A 26,878-nucleotide genomic window follows, 5' to 3' on the forward strand; every position below is an offset into this window, starting at 1 on the left:
CTGCATGAAGCAGATGATCCAACAGCTATAAAAAAAGCCAAATTATGAAATTTAAAAAAATAATAACATTAAAAAAATAAAGCAGAGTCAAAAAATAAAGTTAATTTACCTGAAGTGGACACATGGTTGCTCTCATCACTCCCTTCAACAGGCGTCAGTATGATTGTGTCTGGAGCCATGTCAGACTGAGCACTTGTCGGCTCCAAATCGTCATGTGCTATTTCCACCTCTCCATGTTTCTTTTTTCGGCTTCCTAAATGCAAAAAATATATAAATGTACAGTAGGTGCAGGTGGAATATAGCATTTTCACATTTGCAAACTTCAAACATTTGTATATTTGTAAAGTCAAGCAACCTACTGCAATGTAGATTCACAAGCAAAATGGGTGAAAGCAGAAAGGATGCACATGGCACACAGATGGCATATAACACTCAAATATGATGGAATAAGCATACAAGAAGATCATAAATATACAGTACTTACTTTTGTGGATTATTTTGTTGATCTTTCTAAGCTGATTTTCTTCTCTTAATTTCAGGTCAGACCATCGTTTTCTTAACTGGTCTTTTGTGCGTTCAATGCCATGGCGTTTGCGTAAAACATGTTGCACCTTCTCTAGTATTGCATCTTTGCGTATGTTCATGTTGCTGTATACTTGCTCCCGACAATCATAATCCTTCTTTTGCAGTATATTCACCATGTCTACCATCTCCAAAGTCATGTTGGTGGCTTTCTTCTTTCTCCTTCTTGTCATTGGATTTATTGGCTGACTTCCCTCCACCTCCACCTCCACAATCTCCAAATCCTCAATCTGTGGCTCTGCACCTGGAGAATCTGCCATGTGCTCTGCCATAATGTCTGCAACTGTGCACTGTATTAATGAAGAGGCGTGGCCTGTACATGATACATCGCATGTGATTATACGAACGCACGCGGTTTCGTGACGTCACGTAGGAAGGAATATTCGTTCAATAGACGAAAATTCTAACATAGATACCTGAGGTAAGTTTGATCTGGGGACTCTATGTTGATTATTTAATGTGTCCATGGATGTGTGTGTGATTGATGTAAGTACCATTTATTGTAATATTGTAGCTGTCCTGTTATGGTATTCAGGCCTGTGTGTTCTAGATGGCCATTTGTGAAATTCTACACATGTATTATAATACCTTTGAAATTTGATATATATATATATTTTTTTTTGTGTGTTTTTAGTTAAAGGACAATGGCTTCTAAATTCACATCTCCTGATTTCCTACCGCAATTTATTGATAAATACAGAGAATTATCCTGCTTATGGGATGTCAGGTCAAGGGATTATTCCAATCGCTATAAGCGTGATGAAGCTGTCAAAGAACTAAAAGAACTATGTAAAGCAGTTTGTGTTGAACCCACAGAACACTATGTGAAGAACAAGATTGCTAACTTGCGCACCGTTTTTAAGAAGGAGTACAAAAAAATACAAGCCTCCAAAAAATCTGGTGCAGGAGCTGAGGATGTGTATGTGCCACGTTTGTGGTACTTCAAAGACCTGATGTTCTTAGCTGATTCAGATGATCCCAGAGAGTCCCATTGTACTCTTCAAGCAAGTGGGGCATCAGACTCCAGTGCATTATCTGAAACAGAGGATATGTCCCAAACACAAACACAGGTAAAATTATGTTGTATCATATGTTATATTCTTTTTTTAAACAACTGCCAATAGAGTAGTGAATAATTTGTACACTACTATACCTTCTTGCATGAATATTTTGAAATTGAAAGTCTAACCAAAACCACAATATTAAAATCAGCATGTCATCTATATCCAGTAAAGCATTCTTGTTGCACTCATTGTGAAACAAGGGTTAATCCACTGCATTAGTTACAATGACCATTTAATCTTGTTTTCTCTGTTCCCTTCTTTCACTGTCCCCAATCCATCTCCTGATAGAACAGAGGCTAGGGGACAAGGTGCACATGCTCTATTTGATGTGTATTGCTATAGCTTTTTTTTTTTTTTGGGGGGGGGGGGATATTGAGTGCATGTGATCAGCACAGGGCTAATTAGCACTGTGCAGACAGAGGGTCAGTGGTCCTGTAGCTTCATAGGACAGTCAAAGTAGAATGAAAACTCCTCCTCCAAGCTTTAACCTGACACTAATAGAAGTAACAAGACTGTTACATACTGCAGATGAAAAAAAGTATTTAACTGTATATATTTACTATAAATGTTTTATTGAAATGTATTTTGAATGTAGAGTCATGGGTTACCAAATTAATATGTTTTACACATTACCAGCAATTATTAGACAATAAACCATATTATATATAGCTATATAAAATCCTGCCATGCAACTGCCCCCCTGCCTACAAAATAATCAGTATAATTTTGTCGATTCTGACGTGCATTGGCAGTTGGTAGTCTAGGCCTTGCAGGAGCTAAATTTTGCAAACCAGTACTGTCATTTCTCCAGTCACCTGGCACAATTGTCCCACTGGTAATGTCTTCCATATCAACTGCAGATGATGGCATGTATGACACTGTTGTGCATCGTAAAAAATTGTGTAGCATACAGCAGCACTCCACAATAATGTCGACTTTTTCCACTGCTACATTCATAGCGGTGTGGAAGATTCGGAATCTGCTGGCCATAATGCCAAACGCATTTTCAACCACCCGTCTTGCCCTAGACAGGCGATAATTGAATATCTTCTGTTGAGCTGTTAAGTTACGTAAGGGATAAGGTTTCAAAAGATGTTCATGCAAACCAAACGCGTCATCCCCAATAAAGACGAAATTTAGTCCTTCCACAGTCTCACTTGAAGATGGAAGATGCAAAACACCTCCTTTCAGCCTGTTCAGGAATTCACTCCGCTGTATTACTCCTCCATCTGAGTTTCTTCCATTTTTCCCTATGTCCAGGTATATGAATTCGTATTTTGCATTGACGATCGCCATTAATATAATGCTAAAGAACCCTTTATAATTATAAAAGTAGGATCCTGAATTGGCTGGTGGGGTGATCCTTACATGTTTCCCATCAATTGCACCCCCACAATTAGGGAAATTCCACATATCCTGGAATTCTTTTGCAAGGTCTTTCCATTCCTGGGAATTTGTGGGAAACTGTTGGTAAAAAAGACATAAGAATATTTAGCATTGATAATAATTGATGATTAATTACTGTTTTAATTATTTTCTATAGGATACTCCAAGCCCAGTACCACAGCAGCCAGGGCCATCAGGTATGAGGACTCAGAGAGGAAAGAAAAGGAGTAATTTAGATTATGATACTTCCACTTTACTGAAGGATGCATCATCTATCATGCAACAGAAGGATGATGAATGTGATGCTTTGGGTTACCTTGTTTCACACAAGCTACGCAGGATGTCCATGCAACAGCGAGACTTGTTTGAACCTCTGCTACATAAAATGATTGGCATTGGACTTAAGGGACATCTTACAGCAAACACTGATCTTATAGGGTATCAGGGATGTACATCTCACCCACCTGTACCATCTGTCTCTAACTGGCAGATGTCCCAACAACACGGAACCACAAGCTGGGCAATGCACCAAGAACCACATCAAGGTCCTTGGTTTCGTGACCCACAATATGCAAATCTGTGACTAGAAAAATACATTTTCTTTACTGTTCTTGTTCTTACTGAATTTGAAACGGTCATTGTTAAATAATACTATTGTTAAATAAAAAATATATTCTGTTTCAAAAACGTCTCTTTTTGGATATGGATTGATATGGATTTTCTTGGAATAAATAGCTTCTTGGCCAATTTTAGACAGATTGCTGAATTTTACATATTTCAACTCTATTTCATATGTAGTCATGTAATGGAAATCAGACAGTTCACAATGTTTTCTTACCTTTAAATACTGTGGTTGGAGCACTTTAACTAGGGCCTCACACGTCTCCGGTATAATCCGACCTAATGATTGGGCAGAAATTCCCGTTGTAAATTTCATGTCTTCAAAAGACCTGCCTGTAGCCAGGAAACGGAGGGTTGCCATGAGCCTCTCCTCTGCGCTGATAGCCTTTCTCATACAGGAGTCTTGCTTGGTGATATATGGCCGCACATGTGATAATAGCATCTCGAATGACTCCTGTGTCATCCGTAAATAATTACGATAATCCTCAGGATTATTTTCCCTCAGGTTCATCAATAAATTTACATGTGAGAATTTCTCACGCTGAAGGAGCCAATTTTTTGTCCACACTCTGCTCTTCCGTCTGTTTCTTCTTTTTTTCTTTTCTTCCTCCAAGGCTATTATTGCAATTACCATGGCTGCCATTTTCTGTTTTCGATTGTACCTCTTGAAAGCCATTTTCTCAGAACGTATGACCGTGCGCTGCAAGAAACGACTGCTCGTTTCGTAATTGGCACGACCCGATATTGTACAGTAGGGGTGTGGTTAAAAGGTTACAAAGCATTACATCACTTCCTCTATTGGCACGAAAACATAGTGTTTTGACGTATGATTTTCGCTCCTCATTGATGGTATACTCGCATGCTGTATGTGAGTGCCGCTTTCGTTTATCGCTCGACGGATCGTTCGAAATTCGCATCGTGTATGGCCTGCATTACTGATATCTGCTCTCTGCTGGTCATCCACTGCCATCTATTGAATGCTTGTCAAGCTGCTACTGCTGTCTCCTGATCACCAACAACCACTTATTTTACTAAGGTATGTCAAATTTTGTTAACTTTGTCCTGGGCAGTGGTGTATTTTGGTTTTCTGCTGCCCTAGGCAAGACTATAATTGGGGCACACTCCATCTAAATTTTGTCTTCTCAAGTGGCTATTTGGAGTCTCTGGTGGACTGTGGGGTAGTAACACCCCACCCCTCCCCCCCAGTAGCCTGCTACAGTGCTCCCCTCAAACCCCTCATTGGCCTGCCACAGTGCTCCCCCCACCCTGATAGGAGAAGAAATAGGAAGGGGATATGGAAAAGGAGAGAAATGGAAGAAAGGGAAAGAGATGGGGGGAGAGGCATGGAGTGTGAGGGCAAATACCTGAAACGTCTGCTTTGGGTGGAATGAACATGTTTTTTTTTTCTTTTAAGGCAGCTAACAAAGATGGTTAGCTTTGCAAACAAGGGATATTTTCAGGAACAACCCTTCACAAGCTAAGGAGAGGTCAGGTGACAGTCCTGTGACACTCCAGGTGACACTCCTTCTCAGGCCGCTCCTCAGCAGGGCCAGCAGTTCCCTGTGCTTGTGCTTCACTTGTTGCTCGCAGAGTCATCTTCCCTGCAGTCATACTGCTGCCGTGTGGGACATAATGGTGACAGGCTTGGTGTGTGCGGGTGGACTCGAGCCTCACGTCAGCACCCAGTTTGCAGGAGGGCCACCGATACTGCCTATTGCAGAGGGGCTCTGTTCCACTTGTCAAAACCTGCTCCCTGTGACCCTGGTAGTTCTGCCCCTGCATGGTAGCCCAATTTAGCAGGAAGGCACAGCTTTCTTCCCTGCTTTTCTGTGACGCTGCTCCAGATTTAATTCTAAACACTTGCACAGATGGCGGGGGGCAGCGCCGCCCCCCTGAAAAATGCCACCCAAGGCAAACTCCTTGTTTGTCTTGCGGTAGATATGCCCCTAGTCCTGGGTATGCTGTAAATTACTGCTTTGTTTGCGTTTTTACCAGTGCTTGGAATCATTTTTATTCTCCCCACAGCAATTTGCCACCGTTGTCTACAGATCATCACATACTACATTCTTCCTGTCATCCAAAACCACCAAATACTCCCAGGTTCTCCTTTAAAGTAGGTTCTTGAAAACTTTTCTTTCTAAATGATGTGAGCATAATAGTATTTTCTGTTGAAGACTGGCAGTTAGCTTATGTTAATGGGTTAGTTCAACGTGCAAAAACTGTCTAGGCATGAGCTGTGCAGTTTTGAGTACATGTGGACAATGCAAGGGCATTATGTAACCTTAGTCAAGCACTGTTTGTTTTTTATATATGCATGCACCCCTTATCTGCATTGGCAGTTTTTTTGGTTAAGCTGAACTAACCCTTTGCATTCTGCAAATGGTTTGGAGTCTGAGCCTTGTGGGACAGTAATGCAGGTTTCATGTTTGACATGTTTTGAAGCACTTAGCTATACATTTTGCTGTGTAGTTCAGTTCTAAATTTGTGACTTTTGATTTATGAAGTCTGTAACAATTTTAGGTTCTCAAGTTAGTATGCAGACCTAGTCTGTGTTGATGAAAAATGGCATGTGTGCCAAGTACATATTTGAGTTTCTCTGATGCGGTTTAATAATATTGCTGGCTTGCTGTGAATTTTGTTGGCAGCCAATAAACATAGGTGTATGTGTGATTTATGAAGGCATAGGTTTTTTTGTGTGCCATGTACATACAGTGCATCCAGAAAGTATTCGCAGTGCTTCACTTTTTCCACCTACTTTGGTTTGATCATGTCTCCCACAGGCCACAGCATATGTCAGCTATGACTTGGTATCATTTCTTGTTCTGTCACCTGTTAATGGTTTAGCATTGCTTGCCATTCATGGTTTACTCCATCCTGTGCATTGTTTGCAACTGGACTCAGAGAAGCTTAGATCCACAAACCCATAGTATCTGCTAAAAATGATGGGTTCCTGTTCTTTACTGTCTGTGAATGCTTAACTGCATTATGGTGTCAATTTTATCCACTGCAAATGGGCCAGGAGGCACATTGTCCTACTCTGGTTTGATCATATCTCCTACAGGCCACAGCATAGGTTGGCTATGACTTGGTCTCCTTTGTTTCTTGCCTGTGACTGTTCATGGTCTAGCATTGCTTACCATTGAAATTCATGGTTTAACCTCATCCTGTGCATTGTTTGCAACTGGACTCAGAGAAGCTTAGTTCCACAAACCCATATCCTCTGAAATTGGTGGGTTTCTGTTCTTTACTATGAATGCTTAACTGCGTTATGGTGCCCATTGTAACCACTGAAAATGGGCCAGGTGACACATTGGGATAGATTTACTAAAACTGGTGCACTCAGAATCTAGTGCAGCTGTGCATGGGGGCAATCAGCTTCTTACCTCAGCTTGTTCAATTAAGCTTTGGCAATGAAACCTGGAAGCCGGTTGGTTTCTATGCAGAAATGAGCCTGAGTTTGCACTCTGACTGCAGCTTTAGTAAATAAACCCCATTGCCCTACTCTGGTTTGATCATATCTCCCACAGGCCACAGCATAGGTCTGCTATGACTTGGACTCCTTTCTTGCTCTGTGACTGTTAATGGCCTAGGCTTGCTTGCCATTGCGTTTATGGTTTACTCCATCCTGTGCATTTTTTGTGGATCTAAATTTCTCTGGATCCAGTTGCAAACCCATAGCCTCTGCAGAAATTGATGGGTTTTGGTTCTTTACTGTGAATGCTTAACTGCATGTATCCACTGCAAATGGACCAGGTGGCTTTTTGTGATGCACATACATTTGGTATAGAAAGGACCCCCCCCCCTTAAAAATCACATTTTGTTGCTTTGCAGCCTGAAATGAAGACTGTTTTGGATTGGAAAAAAATTCTCAATTGGGTGTACCACAATGTGATTATTTTAGAGGGAGTGGTTCTTTTCTATACCCACTGTATGTGCATCACAAAGGAGCCCTGAAGCCAAGTCATAGCTGACTTCCTGTAGCCAGTGGGAGATATGATCAAACCAGAGTAGGACAATGTGCCACCTGATTTAATTTCACATAAAAGGGAATCCTCTTGGGTTCTATGGACTTTCTCCTCTGCTGGTTTCATATGTTCTCTTCAGGGCATGACATTTAATTTTCTGTTTACAGTCTTCCTGTGATTATTGCACTTTTTTTATCAATTGTTAAGACAATAAATGTCTTATTTTCTAGTCCAAATGTCGTTTGGTGTCTCTGCCTTTCATTTTTGTTTATTTTCATGCTTTTGAGACTTAGCTCCCCCAACTTTTACCCCTAGCACCTGCATAGCACCTGCAAAAAAAATTGGCTGGAGCCGCCCCTGTCCTCCGGCCCGGAGGACCACGAGGTAGGACTCCTAGCACATACCTGTCGGCCAGGAGGGCCAGCAGGTGGAAAGAAAGAGACCAAGAAAAATGGTGTCTGTCCCTTAAATACCCCTTCCCAGAATGCACCGCAGGGGACAACCTCTGCCGAGTTACTTCTGGGAAAGAAGTTGCTTTCCAGCTCCGGTCTGTAGTGACACCGTCATCTACAGGCGACGGAGTGGAACTGCACGCAACACAGCCAAGACTGGAACAGAGGCTAATTTAGCCATAGATTGAATCTGAACTATATACAGAACAGACGACCCACTAAATTTACATATAAGGGGAGATTGAAAATCTACCAGCGCTACATATGTATATATATTTATGTATATATATTTTTTTTTTGTCCAGGTCAAGATTTGCAGAAAACAGGCACACTAATGGTGCAGGTGTGTGCTGGGTTCATATTAGAGACAGAATTAGAATTCGGGGCTCCACCCTCCCGGGAGTCAGTATGTGTGCAAGGAAGAAGAGAACTGCATGTCTATACTGTGCTGTCCAGGACAGGACAAACAGAGGCCCAAGCCTGAGTGAAAGACGGAGCAGCAGGGAGCTACAGGAAAAGGAAAACTGACAGAGGTACAGCGTTTGTGCTCGTGCGCTGGGATATGTGTTAGATGGTCTGACGGACCAAGGCACGTGGCTTGTACAGTAGAGCTGCAAAGAGAGCCTGGACGCTGAATACTTTTCTTTTCCATATTGATGGTGGGAACCCCCTTGTTTGTAAACTTTCTTTCTGTTCTGACTGGACTCACTGTTTTGCACTTCTACCATTAAGTTAAACAACCCCCAACTTGTCACAATATAATTTAATAGGTAAAAAAATTGCTAATAGATTATGTTAAAAGATCTAAACATCTTGGCCATTAAAACTATCTGTATGGTCTTGTGTAAATCATAGCAATTTCTACAGGTTTACAACTTATCTTAGAATTATGTTTCAGCCCAGCTTATAGGGTTACTACTTACCACCTGAAGCTTGAATTTGATTAACAAACTTTTTGGCTTCTTCCATGTTTTCTGGGGTTGCTTTTACCATAGAATCTCTCCACGCAGTAATTCTATGGCTAAACAGCACAAAATTGAAGTAATCATGCTCTGCGGTGTCATTCAGGATTTTTAGTAGAGCTGTCTTTGTCTAAATAGAATAAAAAAAAGTAAAAGAAGGCACACAGCAATTCAGGTATTCTTCATTTGGCAAAGGCATTAAAGCCTCATACACACGATCGGACTTCCATCTGACTTTTCCGTGGATTTTGGTCTGAAGGGCGTTGGCCGTGAACTTGTTCTGCATACACACGGCAGAACATTTTCAGCCAACTTTCACCAAATCACGTGGTTTTTCAGTTCTTTACCGCCACCCTTTGGGCAACTTCTGCTATTGTTGGCTGATGTTTAGCATTGGTTCTGAGCATGCGTGTTTGTACTTTGGACTTTAGTACACACGATCGGATTATCCTCCATCGGACATTTGTTGTCAAAGTTTGAGAGCATGCACAGCGAACATTTGTCCGTTGAAAAAGCAACAACAGTTGTCTGATGGAGCATACAGACGGTCGGATTGTCCGATCAAACAGGTCCGTCGGACCGTTGTTGTCGAAAAGGGTGGCGGTAAAGAGCTGAAAAAAACACGTGATTTGGTGAAAGTTGGCTGAAAATGTTCTGCCGTGTGTATGCAGAACAAGTTCACGGCCAACGCCCATTCAGACAAAAATCCAGGGAAAAGTCAGATGGAAGTCCGATTGTGTGTATGAGGCTTTAAAGCAGACCTGTCATCAGATATACCTTTTGGGCCCATTTACATTTCTCTGTTTTGGCGCATTGCAGTAATGATTGTTACTGCAAAGCACATTAATGCATGTTGCATGTGTTAGCATGTTGGGGTGCCATTCATTTTTAACAGCACCATAGAACACTAAGGCCACACACCTTTGGCGCACATGCATTGCAGCACACCACAACTGATGGTGAGGCATCACCATGTGTTCTTGTGTGCACTGCACCAATAAAAATGCTGCAAATCTGTTTTTATCTTCATTCTGGTGCATTGGCAGCTTATTTCTTTGAATAGACTGCCTTAACACAATACTAGTTATTGCAACACACCAAAATGGCAAAGTGTGAATTGGCCTTTATTGTTGAGTGCATGCATGGTAAATAGGGTTTACGTGAGATATGTTCTGGTATTAATTACTTCTCACAGAGATAACAGTACTTCTCATGACAATGCCTTCATATACATTTCTACCCCAGAAGTAAAGCTCCATTTTTGTTCAGGTATCATCCAAGGTCAGCATGTACTTCATGAACTAAAATACTTTTTCATAAATATAAATCCTTGTCCCTTTTCATAGCCTTTATATACAGTGCAGCACTGTGTATATATGATGTCTGATACAGATCAGCCCCTGCTCACCTTGTGACTTGCTACATACAGTAGTTACTGTACATCACTGCAGACATAGTTACAGTGCTGCAGTCTAATTACTGGCAGAGACTTAGCTGCTCACCTGGAGTCCAAGTATTACTTTAATGCTAAAAGGTTGTACAGCTGTTTAAAAATCTATACTGTTGTTATACAGTACATTGTGCCATGTCAAACATTTAGGAATTTATTTTTGTAGGCTTGTACAGCCAAAGCTTGTTGGCTGTACTTCTCCTGTGGATCACAGGAGTGCAGAACCTGTTTTCAGCAGAGAGCGAGCTGAAGTCCACTCTCTGCTGATGTCACAGAGTCGATCCAGGTTCGGGCGTCATCAGGACCGACCATGGAGTCTGGATCCGCCCAGATCCCTGGACTGGCACCCAGCTCAGCCTCTCAGCGAGCCGCTGGGAGCCGGAGCCGGCTGCTCCACAGCTTAGCGCTCCAGTGAGTGTGGAGTGGCAGAGCAGAGAGCTGCTGACTGATAGTCAACAGCTCTCTGCTTGGGGAACTGTGAATACCGAGCAGTCGGTAGTGTTCGATCGCTTGGTTCTCAGTGTAGAGGCGCCAGGGGGACAGATACAGCATTGAACCGATGCTGTATCTACTTATGTAAGTATGAATCCCAAAAAAAAAACCCCATACATCTCTTTTAATTATATGTTCATTAACAGTGCAACAAGTGAGTTGCCTGTCTTCTTCTTGGTCTAACCACTAGTCAAGAGTCAGTATAGGGAAGTAAGCATTTTGGAAATGTAGTTATACTTACAAATAATGCTATTTTCAACTAATACAGGTAGCCTCCTTCACATGGTCGGGTTGGTGTGGCCCCCGGATTCCTACGACAAGAATCTGCAGATTCTTGCAACTGGAATGACCGGGTCATATAATCAGAAACACTTATCAGCCCATTTAACCTCTTGCCGCCCACCATCAAATGACGAAGTGACGCTGCGGCTCTCGTTCTAGGTGGACGTCATATGAGGGCGCCCTGAACAGCCGCTTTCACGCATCCGCAGGGGCACGTAGCGTGGCGATCGCAGCTGCTCTATGTTGCTAGGACACGGCGTGACCCCAATCTCTGTAAAGAGCCAATCACATGTTTTTTTAACCATGTGATCGGCTGTGTCCAATCACAGCCAGTCACATGTAATACTGAATTGCCAGTAATTGGCTCTCATCGCCTCACACTGACAGAGTGTGTGGTGAGGAAACCGATCAGCGGCATCTCCTCGCAGGGAACACCCGGACATGTAATCAGGGCATCAGGTTTATCAGTGCCCTGATTACAGTAAGCCCCCCAGTGCCTCCAATCAGTGCCACCAATCAGTGCCCATCAATTACACCAATCAATGCCCATCAGTGCCCATTAGTAATGCCAGTCACTGCTGCCTTTCAGTGTTCATCAGCGCCGCCTATCCGTGCCCATCAGTGCCGCCTATCAGTGGCCATCAGTGCAGCCTCATCAGTGCCCATAAGTGAAGGAGAAAAATTACTTATTTACTAAATTTACTGACAGAAACTAAGAAAAACTTTTTTTCAACATTTTCGGTCTTTTTTTGTAAAAGAATAAAAAACCTAGCAATACCACCAAAAGAAAGCTCTATTTGTGTGAAGAAAATGATTAAAAAATGAATTTGAGTACAGAGTTGCATGACCTCGCAATTGTCATTCAAAGTGCGACAGCCCTGAAAATTGGCCTGGCCAGGAAGGGGGTGAAAGTGCCCGGTATTGAAATGATTAAACTAATGGTGGGCTGGCAGCCGAACTGCTACTGTTCACATGTAACCGCACACAGAGCAGTTAGCTGCATTTTGGGAGAGATGTTCTGTGTACATGAGGCCTTACTGGACAATGCATTCTCTTTTTAATTTTAAGCGACTGCAAACTTGTGTAAAAGTTGCTGTCATGCTAACCTGTGCCTTCGTCAACAAGACTCAATCTCATCAATGCAAAGCTAACAATTTACACAAACAGTTTTTATGCTACTACATGCCTTGCAGTGTAGTATCAAAAAGGGAATACAACTCTCCAAAAAATAAATACATGGTTAAATGTGAATATTTATGTCACTAAACCTTAAAACCTATGCGAGATACATATGTTGCAAAATGACATTATAATAAATTAGAATCTTCTTACCTGATCCATTTTTCTACCATACATAGAACCACTTATGTCAATGACATAAACAACATTTTTTGGCACGCCAGTCAACTTTGGTGGTGCAAAGTAGTGCACAAAATACCCATTGACAATCTAGAATGAAAAAGTGATAAAGATTAAAAAAAAAAAACTATTGGATTTACAGCTACTAAAATCTAGACTTTATCATATTTTCACATTAAAAATAACTTTTCTGGAAAGAAACATGGAGGTTGCCATTGAACATGTATGCAGATAAGGAATTCTGACTTTCCTGATAACTAAGTTGAAAATTTCACTTATAAATATTCAATTGTGTTCTGCAATGTTTACTTTTCAGGTTTGCAAATATCAGCTTTGAATTTCGACAACCACTGGCATGAAAACATTTCTGGAAATAACATGCCCTGCCACATCATGCGTTTTTTAAAGGGGTCATTAAAAAATGTATTCTTCCCAAAGCACCAGGCCTTATGCAAACAGGCCAGCAGATTATGTGTCACTTGCTTACTAATCCCTCATATGACGTCCATCTTTTCATTATGCCTGTGGGTATGAAGGAGTTAAGAAAACCGTTAAAATGTAATATTCATAAATTTTCCTAATATTTACTTTCCAAGATCCAACACACTGTTGCCAGATCTTCTTATCTGTTTGACATAAAATCAGGGAGCAAAGGTCCCCCTCTCTCTTTGTAGCATTTGGACAAGAAACAGCCTAATGATTTTATCCAAGGATGAATGAAGCTAAGACTTTCTTTCCCTGACATTTCATTCAACAAATGGAAGATTTTGACCAGAATTCAGTATTTAAGTGAAATGCATTGGAAAACACCAAGAAGGTGAAATTAAGGTGTTTTAATAGTGGTTGTAAGAAAGCAATGGGCTTTAAATTGCTACAGGGCTAAAGGGTTACAGAAGCTCCTGTCATCTATCCTGGACTTGTCCTATAAAAATTGCCCGGATTAGTTTCTATATTTAATATTTTACAGAAAAAAACAAATCAAAGAGCACTAAATAAACTTAACTACACTTTGAAAGACACAGCGTGCAGTAAATCACTCACCGGCTGAAAAAGTAAGGCAATGCTTTTTTACCTCAAAGTTAGACAATATGAATCAGGTATGTGTCCTTACTACATTTTCTGTCACTGGCAAACCCCGGCATGCTCCTGGGCGATGATGTCACAAAGGGTCGGGCCACACTGTGACATCAGCGGGTAACCCCACCCTTTAGTCATTTAAGAACTGTCAGCGGAGCTGGCAGACGGCTAAAGCCTTCGGCGGAAATTAACTGTTTTTTCTTTTTTTGGGTCGGCGGTGTCAGCAAGCGTCTTGTCAAAAACTGGATACTGTCATTTTTTTACACTACACCTTTCTTTTGGTAAATGTGTAGGGGTACTATGTACCCCAAATTCATTCACATGGGTGGGCGGGATCAGGGGGCCCCTCTGTTAAAGGGGGCTCTCAGATTCCGATAAGCTCCCCGCCTGCAGACCCCCACAATGCTTCTTGCAAAGCATTCTGAATGTTCTAATGAAAATCATCAGTAGTACCATTATACTTTCTGGAAAGCTAGGTAAAACATTCCTCTCTTTCCCAGCAGAAAAGGAAGGAGATTTGAAATTGTAACACTACCCCTGTAGGAGTCACTGGATTTAACTGGTTCTTTCCCAAAACAGTACAGAGGCCACCATTCACATTGTCAACCATCCATTCACTCTGGCTTCATTAAACAGCCTAGGAATGTCTTTTTTAAAGTGTATTACTTGCAGAACATCTACAGGAGAGGGATAATTGGTATTGGAAAATTCACCTTTCAAACTCCCTCCCCAGGGGGGTTGACAAATATTGACAAATATTCAGACCTATCATTAGAATTTTCTGTCCCATGCTCTGGAAGCATCTCCCAGAGTCAGGGGGACATAATCAAACTCCCAGACTTTGGAACCATGATCACATCAAGGCAAATGTTCACTGCTGTCTGATTACAGAGCAAACCAAAAAACTAAATTCACCTAGCATCCTTTACTAGGAGAGTGCAACAGAATCATTCAAGAGGACTGCTGCCTGAAGCAGAGACTTCACAAACATCCCATGGGTGTATGCCTCCCACCCATCTCCTCCACAGATTACAGTGCATTCTTACAAAGTTAAAAAATGTTGCGCTGTCAAAAAATAAATAACACATATATAACAACATGTGTGAATGATTCAATAAATGTCTTCAGTGTAAACTATTAAGAATGCACCGTGAATTAAATCTTGATATAGCCAATGTGCACCAGCCACTAGGTGTAAATACAAAGCTTCTTGCCAGAGACCTAGACCTCAAATATACTAAGAGGTTTAAAAGGCACATGTATGTAGCACCCTGACAGTAGGCAGGGTTGCTAACAAATTTAGCCTGCTAGGTAGTAACTAGCCTGGCTGGTTGATAGGGGATTCACTGTCTTTTTCCCTAATCTGGATTTGATGCACCTCTCTCTTCTGCCACTAGGTGGCAGTGTTGCCTGTGGCAGTAGAATGATAAGGGCATAGGGAATCCAGACTAGGAGTGAATAGGTTGACTCAGCCAATCGTCAGGGGTCTCGTTGGTTTCTTGGCCTGCTGGGAGCACCTATTTATTCGGGAGGAGTCAGGTGATCGAGGTTCTGTGCCACCTGGATGGCTGTCTGGGTGGACGTGTGTCACAAGGCTCTGGCCTGAGGCCTATCCCGGGAGCACCTGCTTGCTAGGCTGTCTGAGGCCTATCCAGGTTTGAGAGAGGCAGCGCGGGGTTAGGGCTTCAGGCTGAAAGCCCAACCAAGTTGCAGAGGTTTCGCCGGATGGGGGAACTGGATCGTTGCCCCTGGCGACGACCACTCCTGTTGCCAGGGCCAAGTGATGATCAAGGCCAGAGGTAAAGGGAGGAATACTGGCCAGCAAGGGACAATCATTCCTGTTATCAGAGGCCAGTGTATGGAAGTCTGCAGAAGTACCAGAGAGGCCTTTTCACCAGCCAGGGATTGTGAAGAAGTGGGAAATCTTCAGCAGGGTGCCAAGCCAGGGACCCAGCAGGTTAGCGTGGGTGAAGCTTGAGGAGTTTACAGTGGGTTAGCTGTGGAAGAGCTCAGGGGATCCAGTGACATCTGGGATCTTGAAGTCTAGTGAAAGACTGGGAGCTCAGTGAGGGAAGATCTACAGTAGGATACTGTGAGATGTGAGAGAAGATCTATCACAGTTACTGTGAGTTACGTGTATGGATCCCTATTGGCTGTTCAAAGTTCAGTTGCCATAGGAGACAGCAGTTCTACAAATACAGTTGCTGCATCCAGCTTAAAGGCCCTCTACTTGTATGGCTGTCTGCCTAATATTCTGTCTCAGAGTCTGCCAACTACTATTGCATCTGCCTAAGGGTGTCCTGGCCCTAACCCTCTCTCCCCAAGTTTTGTTTAAGAGACAATAAATCTCTTTTCTTGCATTCCAAAAAGTGACTGGCGCCCATGTTTCCACAGGGATGGATGAGCACCTCCACACAGCAAGATCTTCTTTGCCGTCACTGCTTTAAAGTGTTTGTTACCCCAACATTTCCTATTTCTGATATGTGCCTGCTGTACCGTATATTTGTAGGAAAAAGTAACCTGTTCTCTTTGTATTGCTTCCTTTGTGTGAAATCCCTGGTGTTCCTGCCAGTCCTTCTGCTTTAGAATTAAAAACTGACCACACTAAGCAGGAGAACACACACCGTGGTCAGTTTTCTAGCTATGCTGGAAACGCAGGCTGCTCTCCTCCAATGTTTAGGCTTGTCCTGACACGCCCCCACTGCACAGCCTGTCACTGGGAAGCTCATTGTACTGTTGCTTTTTCTCCCTGCAGCTCTTCTGCAGCTGAGAACAGAGGGAATGTGATCACTTATAAAAAGGGAAAAGGGTATTTATAATGTTTTTTTAATCTATACGCAATTGTTTTACCTTTCAGTTCTATTTTAAACTGAATGGATTGTTTTACAAAGTGATCGTTTATAATCACTTTATCATCACCTCATCCAGTCCATGAGAATAGCAGTGACGTCACAATGTCCGCCTGGTTGTTGGCAGTGCCGTTTTAATGCTCTGAATTTTATGTTTGTAAGTACCTTTCCTGTTTGCTTTTAATAAATCCATTTACAGTACTTCACTACAAATTAGTTTATAAGAGGTCTAGGCTTCTGGTAAGCAGTTTTGTTTTCATACCTGGTGGCTGGTGCATGTTGGATTCAACCATCTCACTCACAGTCACCCCCCCCCCCCACCACCACCACCAATTAAAAATTGCAAAAGAAAAAAAAAAAGGTTGAATTAGACGCAGATGCAAATGTGGCAACCTGTAGAGAGAAGGTGAGGAAAGGTCAAAGGCAGTTTGCATGCAGCACATGGAATCACAGCCACTATATAGGTGTAGGTGTTGCTAGGATGTATATAGTAAGCATAGTGTGGTCTCCTGCTTAACAGGGAACTAAGGAAAAATATTGTCGTTTTCCAGCTTAACAGGGAGGCTGAATTGGTGTAGCCAGGGAGTCCTATGTGTCTAACAAGTAACTATCCAATAATCATATTAAACTCCTGCTTGAAATCACTATGGCTGCCAAGCATATGATGGCTAGATCCTGGAAAACGCCTGCCTTTTGCACTCTAGCTACTAAACATAGGGTCACTTAAGTGATGATACACGCCAAGTTGGAAGATAACAAAAGACTAAAGAAAAAACTTTTTGGGACTTTCAAGGCACAACTGTAGTGAACTACACAGCATATATAAAAAAGTTTGAATTTTATTGGTAATATACAAAAAACAAGGAGAATAGACAAAACATCATTAAAAACACATCAAATCTAGACATACAATGCATATCATGACACCATTGAGGATCCTATCCTGCAGTTTTGTGTGTATTCCTATATATTCGTATACAGTTCAATCATAATCCAAATAAAGGAAAAAAGTAAACTTCCCCTAAAAAGTTGGAATTGGGGGAGCACTGCAGGTCTGGTGTTCCCAGAATGGTGTATTCTCCAATTGCTCTACATGTTTCACGTTGACAAGGAACGCTTCTTCAGGAGCTAGAGGTTCAGATAGGTGTGTGAAAAGAAAAATTATTCACATAGATGAATTTGATCAATAAGTCGCAAAAAGCGATCGAGGTAGAGATGTATTGGTAAAAATCAGGTGAAAAACATAAGACACCATGTTGTAAGACATACAACAGGCAGCAACGCAACAGGACGGTGTACTCCCAGATTTCCCTTTTGTTCTTTACCGTGGGAACTGTAGCATATATGAGCTCTCCCTATCTGCAACTACTTGATGTGATAGATCTGGGAGACCCTGGTGTCCGTTTATTGCTCGCCTGATTTTTACCAATACATCTCTACCTCGATCGCTTTTTGCGACTTACTGATCAAATTCATCTATGTGAATAATTTTTCTTTTCACACACCTATCTGAACCTCTAGCTCCTGAAGAAGCGTTCCTTGTCAACGTGAAACATGTAGAGCAATTGGAGAATACACCATTCTGGGAACACCAGACCTGCAGTGCTCCCCCAATTCCAACTTTTTAGGGGAAGTTTACTTTTTTCCTTTATTTGGATTATGATTGAACTGTATACGAATATATAGGAATACACACAAAACTGCAGGATAGGATCCTCAATGGTGTCATGATATGCATTGTATGTCTAGATTTGATGTGTTTTTAATGATGTTTTGTCTATTCTCCTTGTTTTTTGTATATTACCAATAAAATTCAAACTTTTTTATATATGCTGTGTAGTTCACTACAGTTGTGCCTTGAAAGTCCCAAAAAGTTTTTTCTTTAGTCTTTTGTTATCTTCCAACTTAGTATCGGGGACGTTGGCACAAGTAACTCCCAAGTACCTACAGAGTCACCCTGTATATTAGGTACTTTAACACTAGGACCCCCTCTTTTGATGATACACGCCAAGACTGAAGTCTCCTTGCAGGACAGACTCCGCAAGCAAACAAAAGCCCCGGTTTGACAAGTTTCTTCCTCCGGATTTTGATGCAACCCCTTCTGTAGCCCTAATACTTGGAGCTATTTCTCTTCCACTTTTATCTTGGTTAGTTCCACCGACCAGGACCCCTACCCCTTTCCTTCTCCCCCTCCGTACTCTGCCTTCTGGTAAATTTGCCCCTGGTTCAGTCTTTAGTTGCTTTGCCTCAAGCTAGACTGGGGAAGCATTCGACTCTATATCTTTGATTTCACTGTTGTATAACACTTACTGTTTACATATTGAATGAATACTCATTTCAAACTAACCCCAAGGAACGGTTATACTGATGTTCATATACAGTCAGGTCTATAAATATTGGGACATTGACACAATTCTAATCTTTTTGGCTCTATACACCACCACAATGAAACTAACAAGATGTGCTTTAACTGAAGACTTTCACCTTTTATTTGAGGGTATTTACATCGAAATTAGGTGAACGGTGTAGGAATTACAACAGTTTGTATATGTGCCTCCCACTTTTTAAGGGACCAAAAGTAATGGGACAGATTACCAATCATCCATCAAACTTTCACTTTTTAATACTTGGTTGCAAATCCTTTGCAGTCAATTACAGCCTGAAGTCTGGAACGCATAGACATCACCAGACGCTGGGTTTCATCCCTGGTGATGCTCTGCCAGGCCTCTACTGCAACTGTCTTCAGTTCCTGCTTGTTCTTGGGGCATTTTCCCTTCAGTTTCATCTTCAGCAAGTGAAATGCATGCTCAATCGGATTCAGGTCAGGTGATTGACTTGGCCATTGCATAACATTCCACTTCTTTCCCCTATAAAACTCTTTGGTTGCTTTCGCAGTATGCTTCGGGTCATTGTCCATCTGCACTGTGAAGCGCCGTCCAATGAGTTCTGAAGCATTTTGCTGAATATGAGCAGATAATATTGCCCGAAACACTTCAGAATTTATCCTGCTGCTTTTGTCAGCAGTCATATCATCAATAAATGCCCACGCCATGACACTACCACCACGCTTCACTGATGAGGTGGTATGCTTTGGATCATGAGTAGTACCTTTCCTTCTCCATACTCTTCTTTTCCCATCACTCTGGTACAAGTTGATCTTGGTCTCATCTGTCCATAAAATGTTGCTCCAGAATTGTGAAGGCTTTTTTAGATGTTGCTTGGCAAACTCTAATCTGGCCTTCCTGTTTTTAAGGCTAATCAATGGTTTACATCTTGTGGTGAACCCTCTGTATGCTGAAGTCTTCTCTTGATTGTTGACTTTGACACACATATACCTACCTCCTGGAGAGTGTTCTTGATCTGGCCAACTGTTGTGAAGGGTGTTTTCTTCACCCGGGGAAAGAATTCTTCGGTCATCCACCACAGTTGTTTTCCGTGGTCTTCCGGGTCTTTTTGGTGTTGCTGAGCTCACCGGTGCGTTCTTTCTTTTTAAGGATGTTCCAAACGGTCGATTTGGCCACACCTAATGTTTTTGCTATCTCTCTGATGGGTTTGTTTTGTTTTTTCAGCCTAATGATGGCTTGCTTCACTGATAGTGACAGCTCTTTGGATCTCATATTGACAGTTGACAGCAACAGATGATTCCAAATGGAAATAGCACACTTGAAATGAACTCTGGACCTTTTATCTGCTCCTTGTAAATGGCATAATGAGGGAATAACACACATCTGGCCATAGAACAGCTGAGCAGCCAATTGTCCCATTACTTTTGGTCCCTTAAAAAGTGGGAGGCACATATACAAACTGTTGTAATTACTACACCGTTCACCTGATTTGGATGTAAATACCCTCAAATTAGATGAAAGTCTGCAGTTCAAACACAACTTGTTCATTTCATTTCAAATCTATTGTGGTGGTGTATAGAACCAAAAAGATTAGAATTGTGTTGATGTCCCAATATTTATGGACCTGACTATATATATATATATATATATATATATATATATATATATATATATATATACATACATACATATATATTATATATTATATATATATATATATATATATATATATATATATATACACAGTGGGGATGGAAAGTATTCAGATCCCCTTAAATTTTTCACTCTTTGTTATATTGCAGCCATTTGCTAAAATCATTTAAGTTAATTTGTTTTCCTCATTAATGTACACACAGCACCCCATATTGACAGAAAAACACAGAATTGTTGACATTTTTGCAGATTTATTAAAAAAGTAAAACTGAAATATCACATGGTCCTAAGTATTCAGACCTTTTGCTGTGACACTCATATATTTAACTCAGGTGCTGTCCATTTCTTCTGATCATCCTTGAGATGGCTCTAGGAAGGGTTCTGGTCATCCCAAACGTCTTCCATTTAAAGATTATGGAGGCCACTGTGCTCTTAGGAACCTTAAGTGCAGCAGAATTTTTTTGTAACCTTGGCCAGATCTGTGCCTTGCTACAATTCTGTCTCTGAGCTCTTCAGGCAGTTCCTTTGACCTCATGATTCTCATTTGCTCTGACATGCACTGTGAGCTGTAAGGTCTTATATAGACAGGTGTGTGGCTTTCCTAATCAAGTCCAATCAGTTTAATCAAACACAGCTGGACTCAAATGAAGGTGTAGAACCATTTCAAGGATGATCAGAAGAAATGGACAGCACCTGAGTTAAATATATGAGTGTCACAACAAAGGGTTTGAATACTTAGGACCATGTGATATTTCAGTTTTTCTTTTTTAATAAATCTGCAAAAATGTCAACAATTCTGTGTTTTTCTGTCAATATGGGGTGCTGTGTGTACATTAATGAGGAAAAAAATGAACTTAAATGATTTTAGCAAATGGCTGCAATATAACAAAGAGTGAAAAATGTAAGGGGGTCTGAATACTTTCTGTCCCCACTATATATACACAGTATCTCTCAAAAGTGAGTACACCCCTCACATTTTTGTAAATATTTTATTATATATTTTCATGTGACAAAGCTGAAGAAATTACACTTTGCTACAATGTAAAGTAGTGAGTGTATAGCTTGTATAACAGTGTACATTTTCTGTGCCCTTAAAATAACTCAACACACAGCCATTAATGTTTTAACCACTGGCAACAAAAGTGAGTACACCCCTAAGTGAAAATGTCCAAATTGGGCCCAATTAGCCATTTTCCCTCCCCAGGGTCATGTGATTTGTTAGTGTTACAAGGGAGCAGGTGTGTTAAATTTTATGTTATCGCTCTCACTCTCTCATACTGGTCACTGGAAGTTCAACATGGCACCTCATGGCAAAGAACTCTGAGGATCTGCAAAAAAAAATGTTGCGCTACATAAAGATGGCCTAGGCAACAAGAAGATTGCCAAGATCCAGAAACTTAGCTGCAGCATGGTGGCCAAGACCATACAGTGGTTTAACAGGACAGGTTCCACTCAGAACAGGCCTCGCCATGGTCGGCCAAAGAAGTTGAGTGCACATGCTTAGCGTCATATCCAGAGGTTGTTTTTGGGAAATAGTTGTATGAGTGCTGTCAGCATTGCTGTAGAGGTTGAAGGGGTGGGGGGTACAGCCTGTCAGTGCTCAGACCATACGCCGTACACTGCATCAAATTGGTCTGCATTGCTGTCGTCCCAGAAGGAAGCCTCTTCTAAAGATGACGCACAAGAAAGCCCGCAAACAGTTTTCTGAAGACAAGCAGACTAAGGACATGTATTACTGGAACCATGTCCTGTGGTCTGATGACACCAAAATAAACTTATTTGGTTCAGATGGTGTCAAGCGTGTGTGGCGCCAACCAGGTGAGGAGTACAAAGACAAGTGTGTCTTGCCTACAGTCAAGCATGCTGGTGGGAGTGTCATGGTCTGGGACTGCATGAGTGCTGCCGGCACTGGGGAGTTACAGTTCATTGGGCAACCAAGAATGCCAATATGTACTGTGACATACTGAAGCAGAGCATAATCCCCTGCCTTCGGAGACTGGGCCGCAGGGCTGTATTCCAACATGATAACAACCCCAAACACACCTTCAAGATGACCACTGCCTTGCTAAAGAAGCCGAGGGTAAAGGTGATGGACTGGCCAAGCATGTCTCCAGACCTAAACCCTATTGAGCATCTGTGGGGCATCCTCAAATGGAAGGTGGAGGAGCACAAGGTCTCTAACATCCACCAGCTTCGTGATTTTGTCATGGAGGAGTGGAAGAGGACTCCAGTGGCAATCTTTGAAGCTCTGGTGAACTCCCTGCCAAAGAGGGTTAAGGCAGTACTGGAAAATAATGGTGGCCACACAAAATATTGACACTTTGGGCCCGATTTGGACATTTTTACTTAGGGGTGTACTCACTTTTGTTGCCAGCGGTTTAGACATTAATGGCCGTGTTTGAGTTATTTTGAGGGGACAGCAAATTTACACTGTTATACAAGTTGTACGCTCACTACTTTACACTGTAGCAAAGTGTAATTTCTTCAGTGTTGTCACATGAAAAGATATAATAAAATATTTTCAAAAATGTGAGGGGTGTACTCACTTTTGTGAGATACTGTATATATATGTATATATGTATATATATATATATATATATATATATATATATATATATATATATATATATATATATATATATATATATATATACACATACATACACATATATACATACATATACACCTAGATATACACACAGTATTTCTACTGTTATGGTCATTTTGGCCCTGTGTCAGTTCACCTTACTGCTCCCTGCATGGAGGCTGTACATGCCACATAATACCTTTGACAACTCTCTGATGTTTATATGCACACTTTTAATAAAATTGCTTGAGCAAGAAAAATACTCTTCTCAAGCTTATCTCAGAGAAATCAGATTTGTTTTAATAAAAAGAACAGAATTTAGAATTACAGACAACTCCAACAGTATAGACTTTTTAGAACCTCAACACCTGTGGAAATGTTCTTACATTGTTCATACTGCGGCAGGTTGGCATGGCTGCGCAAATCGCCTTAGGTATACGTCGCTCCTTTAAGACGATCTATCAGGCGTGCACGCCCGCCCCTTGTCCCCGGAGCCTCCCCCTAGTCAGTCCCATCCCCCACACAGTTAGAACACACCTAGAGAACACAGTTAACCCCTTGATCGCCCCCTAGTGTTAACCCCTTCCCTGCCAGTGACATTTATACAGTAATCAGTGGCTATTTTTAGCTTTGATTGCTGTATAAATGTCAATGGTCCCAAACAAGTGTCAAAAGTGTCTGATCTTTCTGCCGCAATGTCGCAGTCCTGATGAAAATTGCAAATCGCGCCATTACTAGTAAAAAAGAAAACAATAAAAATGCCATAAATCTATTCCCTATTTTGTAGACACTATAAATTTTGCGCAAACCAAATCAATATACCCTTATTTCCATTTTTATTTTACCAAAAATATGTAGAAGAATACATATCGGCTTAAACTGATGAAGAAATTGTTTTTTGGGGGTTTTTTGGGATATTTTTTATAGCAAAAAGCACAAAATATTATGTTTTTTTTCAAAATTGTCTCTTTTTTTTGTTTATAGCGCAAAAAATAAAAACCGCAGAGGTGATAAAATACCACCAAAAGAAAGCTCAATTTGTGGGGAAAAAAGGACATAAATTTTGTCTGGGTACAACGTCGCTTGACTGCACAATTGTCAGTTAAAGCGACGCAGTGCCATATCGCAAAAAATGGCCTGGTCAGGAAGGGGGCAAATCCTTCTGGGGCTGAAGTGGTTAAGCTGACACTAAACTCTGGTCTAAAAAAAAAAAATCTATTCAGCTATATATTCATAACTCAAAAAAGTGCCTTCTATTGCTCTCTGCTTCCTTCAATTCTCAAAATTCCTTTGTTTTGCTGCTGTGATTTCCTTTTAGAAGATGGCTAGGTTTGTTCTTCATGGTCCCACTGTTTGTAGGAACGTACATACTCTTTTGCTCGCTCACCAGATGGAATAGGTACTGTGAATTATGGGACTTATAGTGTGCATGAAGCAGTTTACATGACCGCAGATAGCATGAACTGCACATTCCAAGCAAATGGAGGTAAATGGAAAAGGAGCTTATGGAGGACATTACAAGGAGGCAAAACACACAGTAAGAAACTATTTCAAGAAAAATAGATAAATGAAGTAGTGGATGTGTATAGATTCTTTTTCGAGAATAGGACTATTGTTTACTGTCACTTCATTCAATCGCTCACTCACCTCTCTAGCTTGTAATGTGAAGTATTTTATTCTCAAAGATCATAACAAAGATTTTGAAGTCCAGTTTCAGTCAGATTGTAACAGTTTAGAAACAACTGCTAGCTATTTACATTAGAAAGCTGTCTGTCTGCCAAGATCTATTGTCCATAGAAAAAAGCTAAAATGTCCATGTCAGTATTTAAAACTTTGAAAATTAATTTCTCCACAATACTTATAAATAAAGAGGTGATTCACTGTTTTTGTTTTAAAACGTATTCACTGCTTGTTTAGAATATGTAAATATTAATATAGTGACTGAATTTGCAAAGCACCTCACTCAGGGCCGGATTTGCCATAAGGCCACCGAGGCCAGGCCTCGGGGCGGCAGTGGTGCAGGGGCGGCGCCGCTCCTGCGGCGACTTTGCGGCTGCCCCCCCCCCTTTCGGGCTGCTCGTTAAAGATGATTAAGGGCACCGGTGCCCTTAGAAAAGATGGCCGCGAGCCGCCCACTACTGCGCATGCGCAGTTCTGAAGCGGCCGGGCTCGGGAAAACTCGTATGCGCTCGGCCGGGCGGCGCATGCGCAGTAGCGTGATTTCGCCGCCCGGCGCCATTTTTGAAAAGATTAAGTAATGTCAGCGGTGTGGCGGCGGGGGGAGAGAGATGACATCTCTCATTGCCAGCACCGCTGTTCCGCCCTCCTTCATCTGGTGGCAGACAGGCAGCATGGCAAGTGACATCAACATCTGGTGGCAGCGTGGCAAGTGACATCAACATCTGGTGGCAGTGTGGCAAGTGACGTCTCCATCTGGTGGCAGCGTGGCAAGTGACATCAACATCTGGTGGCAGCGTGGCAAGTGACATCAACATCTGGTGGCAGTGTGGCAAGTGACGTCTCCACCTGGTGGCAGCGTGGCAAGTGACATCAACATCTGGTGGCAGCGTGGCAAGTGACGTCTCCATCTGGTGGCAGTGTGGCAAGTGACGTCTCCATCTGGTGGCAGCGTGGCAAGTGACATCCCCATCTGGTGGCAGCATGGCAAGTGACATCCTCATCTGGTGGCAGCGTGGCAAGTGACATCTCCATCTGGTGGCAGTGTGGCAAGTGACGTCTCCATCTGGTGGCAGCATGGCAAGTGACATCCTCATCTGGTGGCAGCATGGCAAGTGACATCCTCATCTGGTGGCAGCGTGGCAAGTGACATCCCCATCTGGTGGCAGCATGGCAAGTGACATCCCCATCTGGTGGCAGCCAGGCAGTGTGGCAAGTGACATCTCCATCTGGTGGCAGCGTGGCAAGTGACATCTCCATCTGGTGGCAGCCAGGCAGTGTGGCAAGTGACATCTCCATCTGGTGGCAGCATGGCAAGTGACATCCCCATCTGGTGGCAGGCAGAGTGGCAAGTGACATCTCCATCTGGTGGCAGCGTGGCAAGTGACATCTCCATCTGGTGGCAGCGTGGCAAGTGACATCTCCATCTGGTGGCAGTGTGGCAAGTGAGATCCCCATCTGGTGGCAGCAAGGCAGTGTGGCAGGTGACATCTCCATCTGGTGGCAGCGTGGCAAGTGACATCTCCATCTGGTGGCAGCGTGGCAAGTGACATCCCCATCTGGTGGCAGGCAGCGTGGCAAGTGACATCTCCATCTGGTGGCAGCCAGGCAGTGTGGCAAGTGACATCTCCATCTGGTGGCAGGCATAGTGTCAAGTGACAAGCGATGGTGGCAAGTGACACGCTCAGGGCTCCCAATGATTCTGCATTATGGTGAGTTGAACTATTTCATTTTACATTACAATGTAATGATAGAAATAATGTGTTTCAATCATCCTGACACCATACCAACCATGGTGCCGGGGATGATTGAGGCACTAACACCAGCAATTGCCCTGAAAAATTGCCCGCGAAAAATTGTTACCCTGCGTGCTTACCCTGAAGTACAATTAAAGCCAGTTGTTTTCAGTGTTCTCGTGTGTGGAGATATGTTTTTAATTGATCTATTGTAGCAGTCATCGATAAAGGACGAGAATGGTGTGTGTGTGTGTGTGTGTGGGGGGGGGGGGCGGCATTGAAGGACCCGGCCTTGGGGCGGCAAAGGGAGTAAATCCGGGCCTGACCTCACTGTCCTTT

The 26,878-nt window shown here is 42.2% G+C and overlaps 1 protein-coding gene across 1 annotated transcript in view; it reads right to left on the minus strand.

Annotated features, from left to right (window-relative positions):
- The window catches only part of LOC141103144 (inter-alpha-trypsin inhibitor heavy chain H3-like), a gene marked incomplete in the record, with an annotated part of 321,136 nt that overhangs the window by 199,950 nt on the left and 94,308 nt on the right, over positions 1-26,878 (minus strand). Inside the window, 2 exon segments of the mRNA XM_073592423.1 lie at positions 8,994-9,162; positions 12,589-12,705. Coding sequence (XP_073448524.1) covers positions 8,994-9,162; positions 12,589-12,705 — 286 coding nt within the window.

The sequence above is a fragment of the Aquarana catesbeiana genome, linkage group LG07 (assembly GCF_042186555.1).
Source record: "Aquarana catesbeiana isolate 2022-GZ linkage group LG07, ASM4218655v1, whole genome shotgun sequence".
Taxonomy (NCBI): Eukaryota; Metazoa; Chordata; class Amphibia; order Anura; family Ranidae; genus Aquarana; species Aquarana catesbeiana.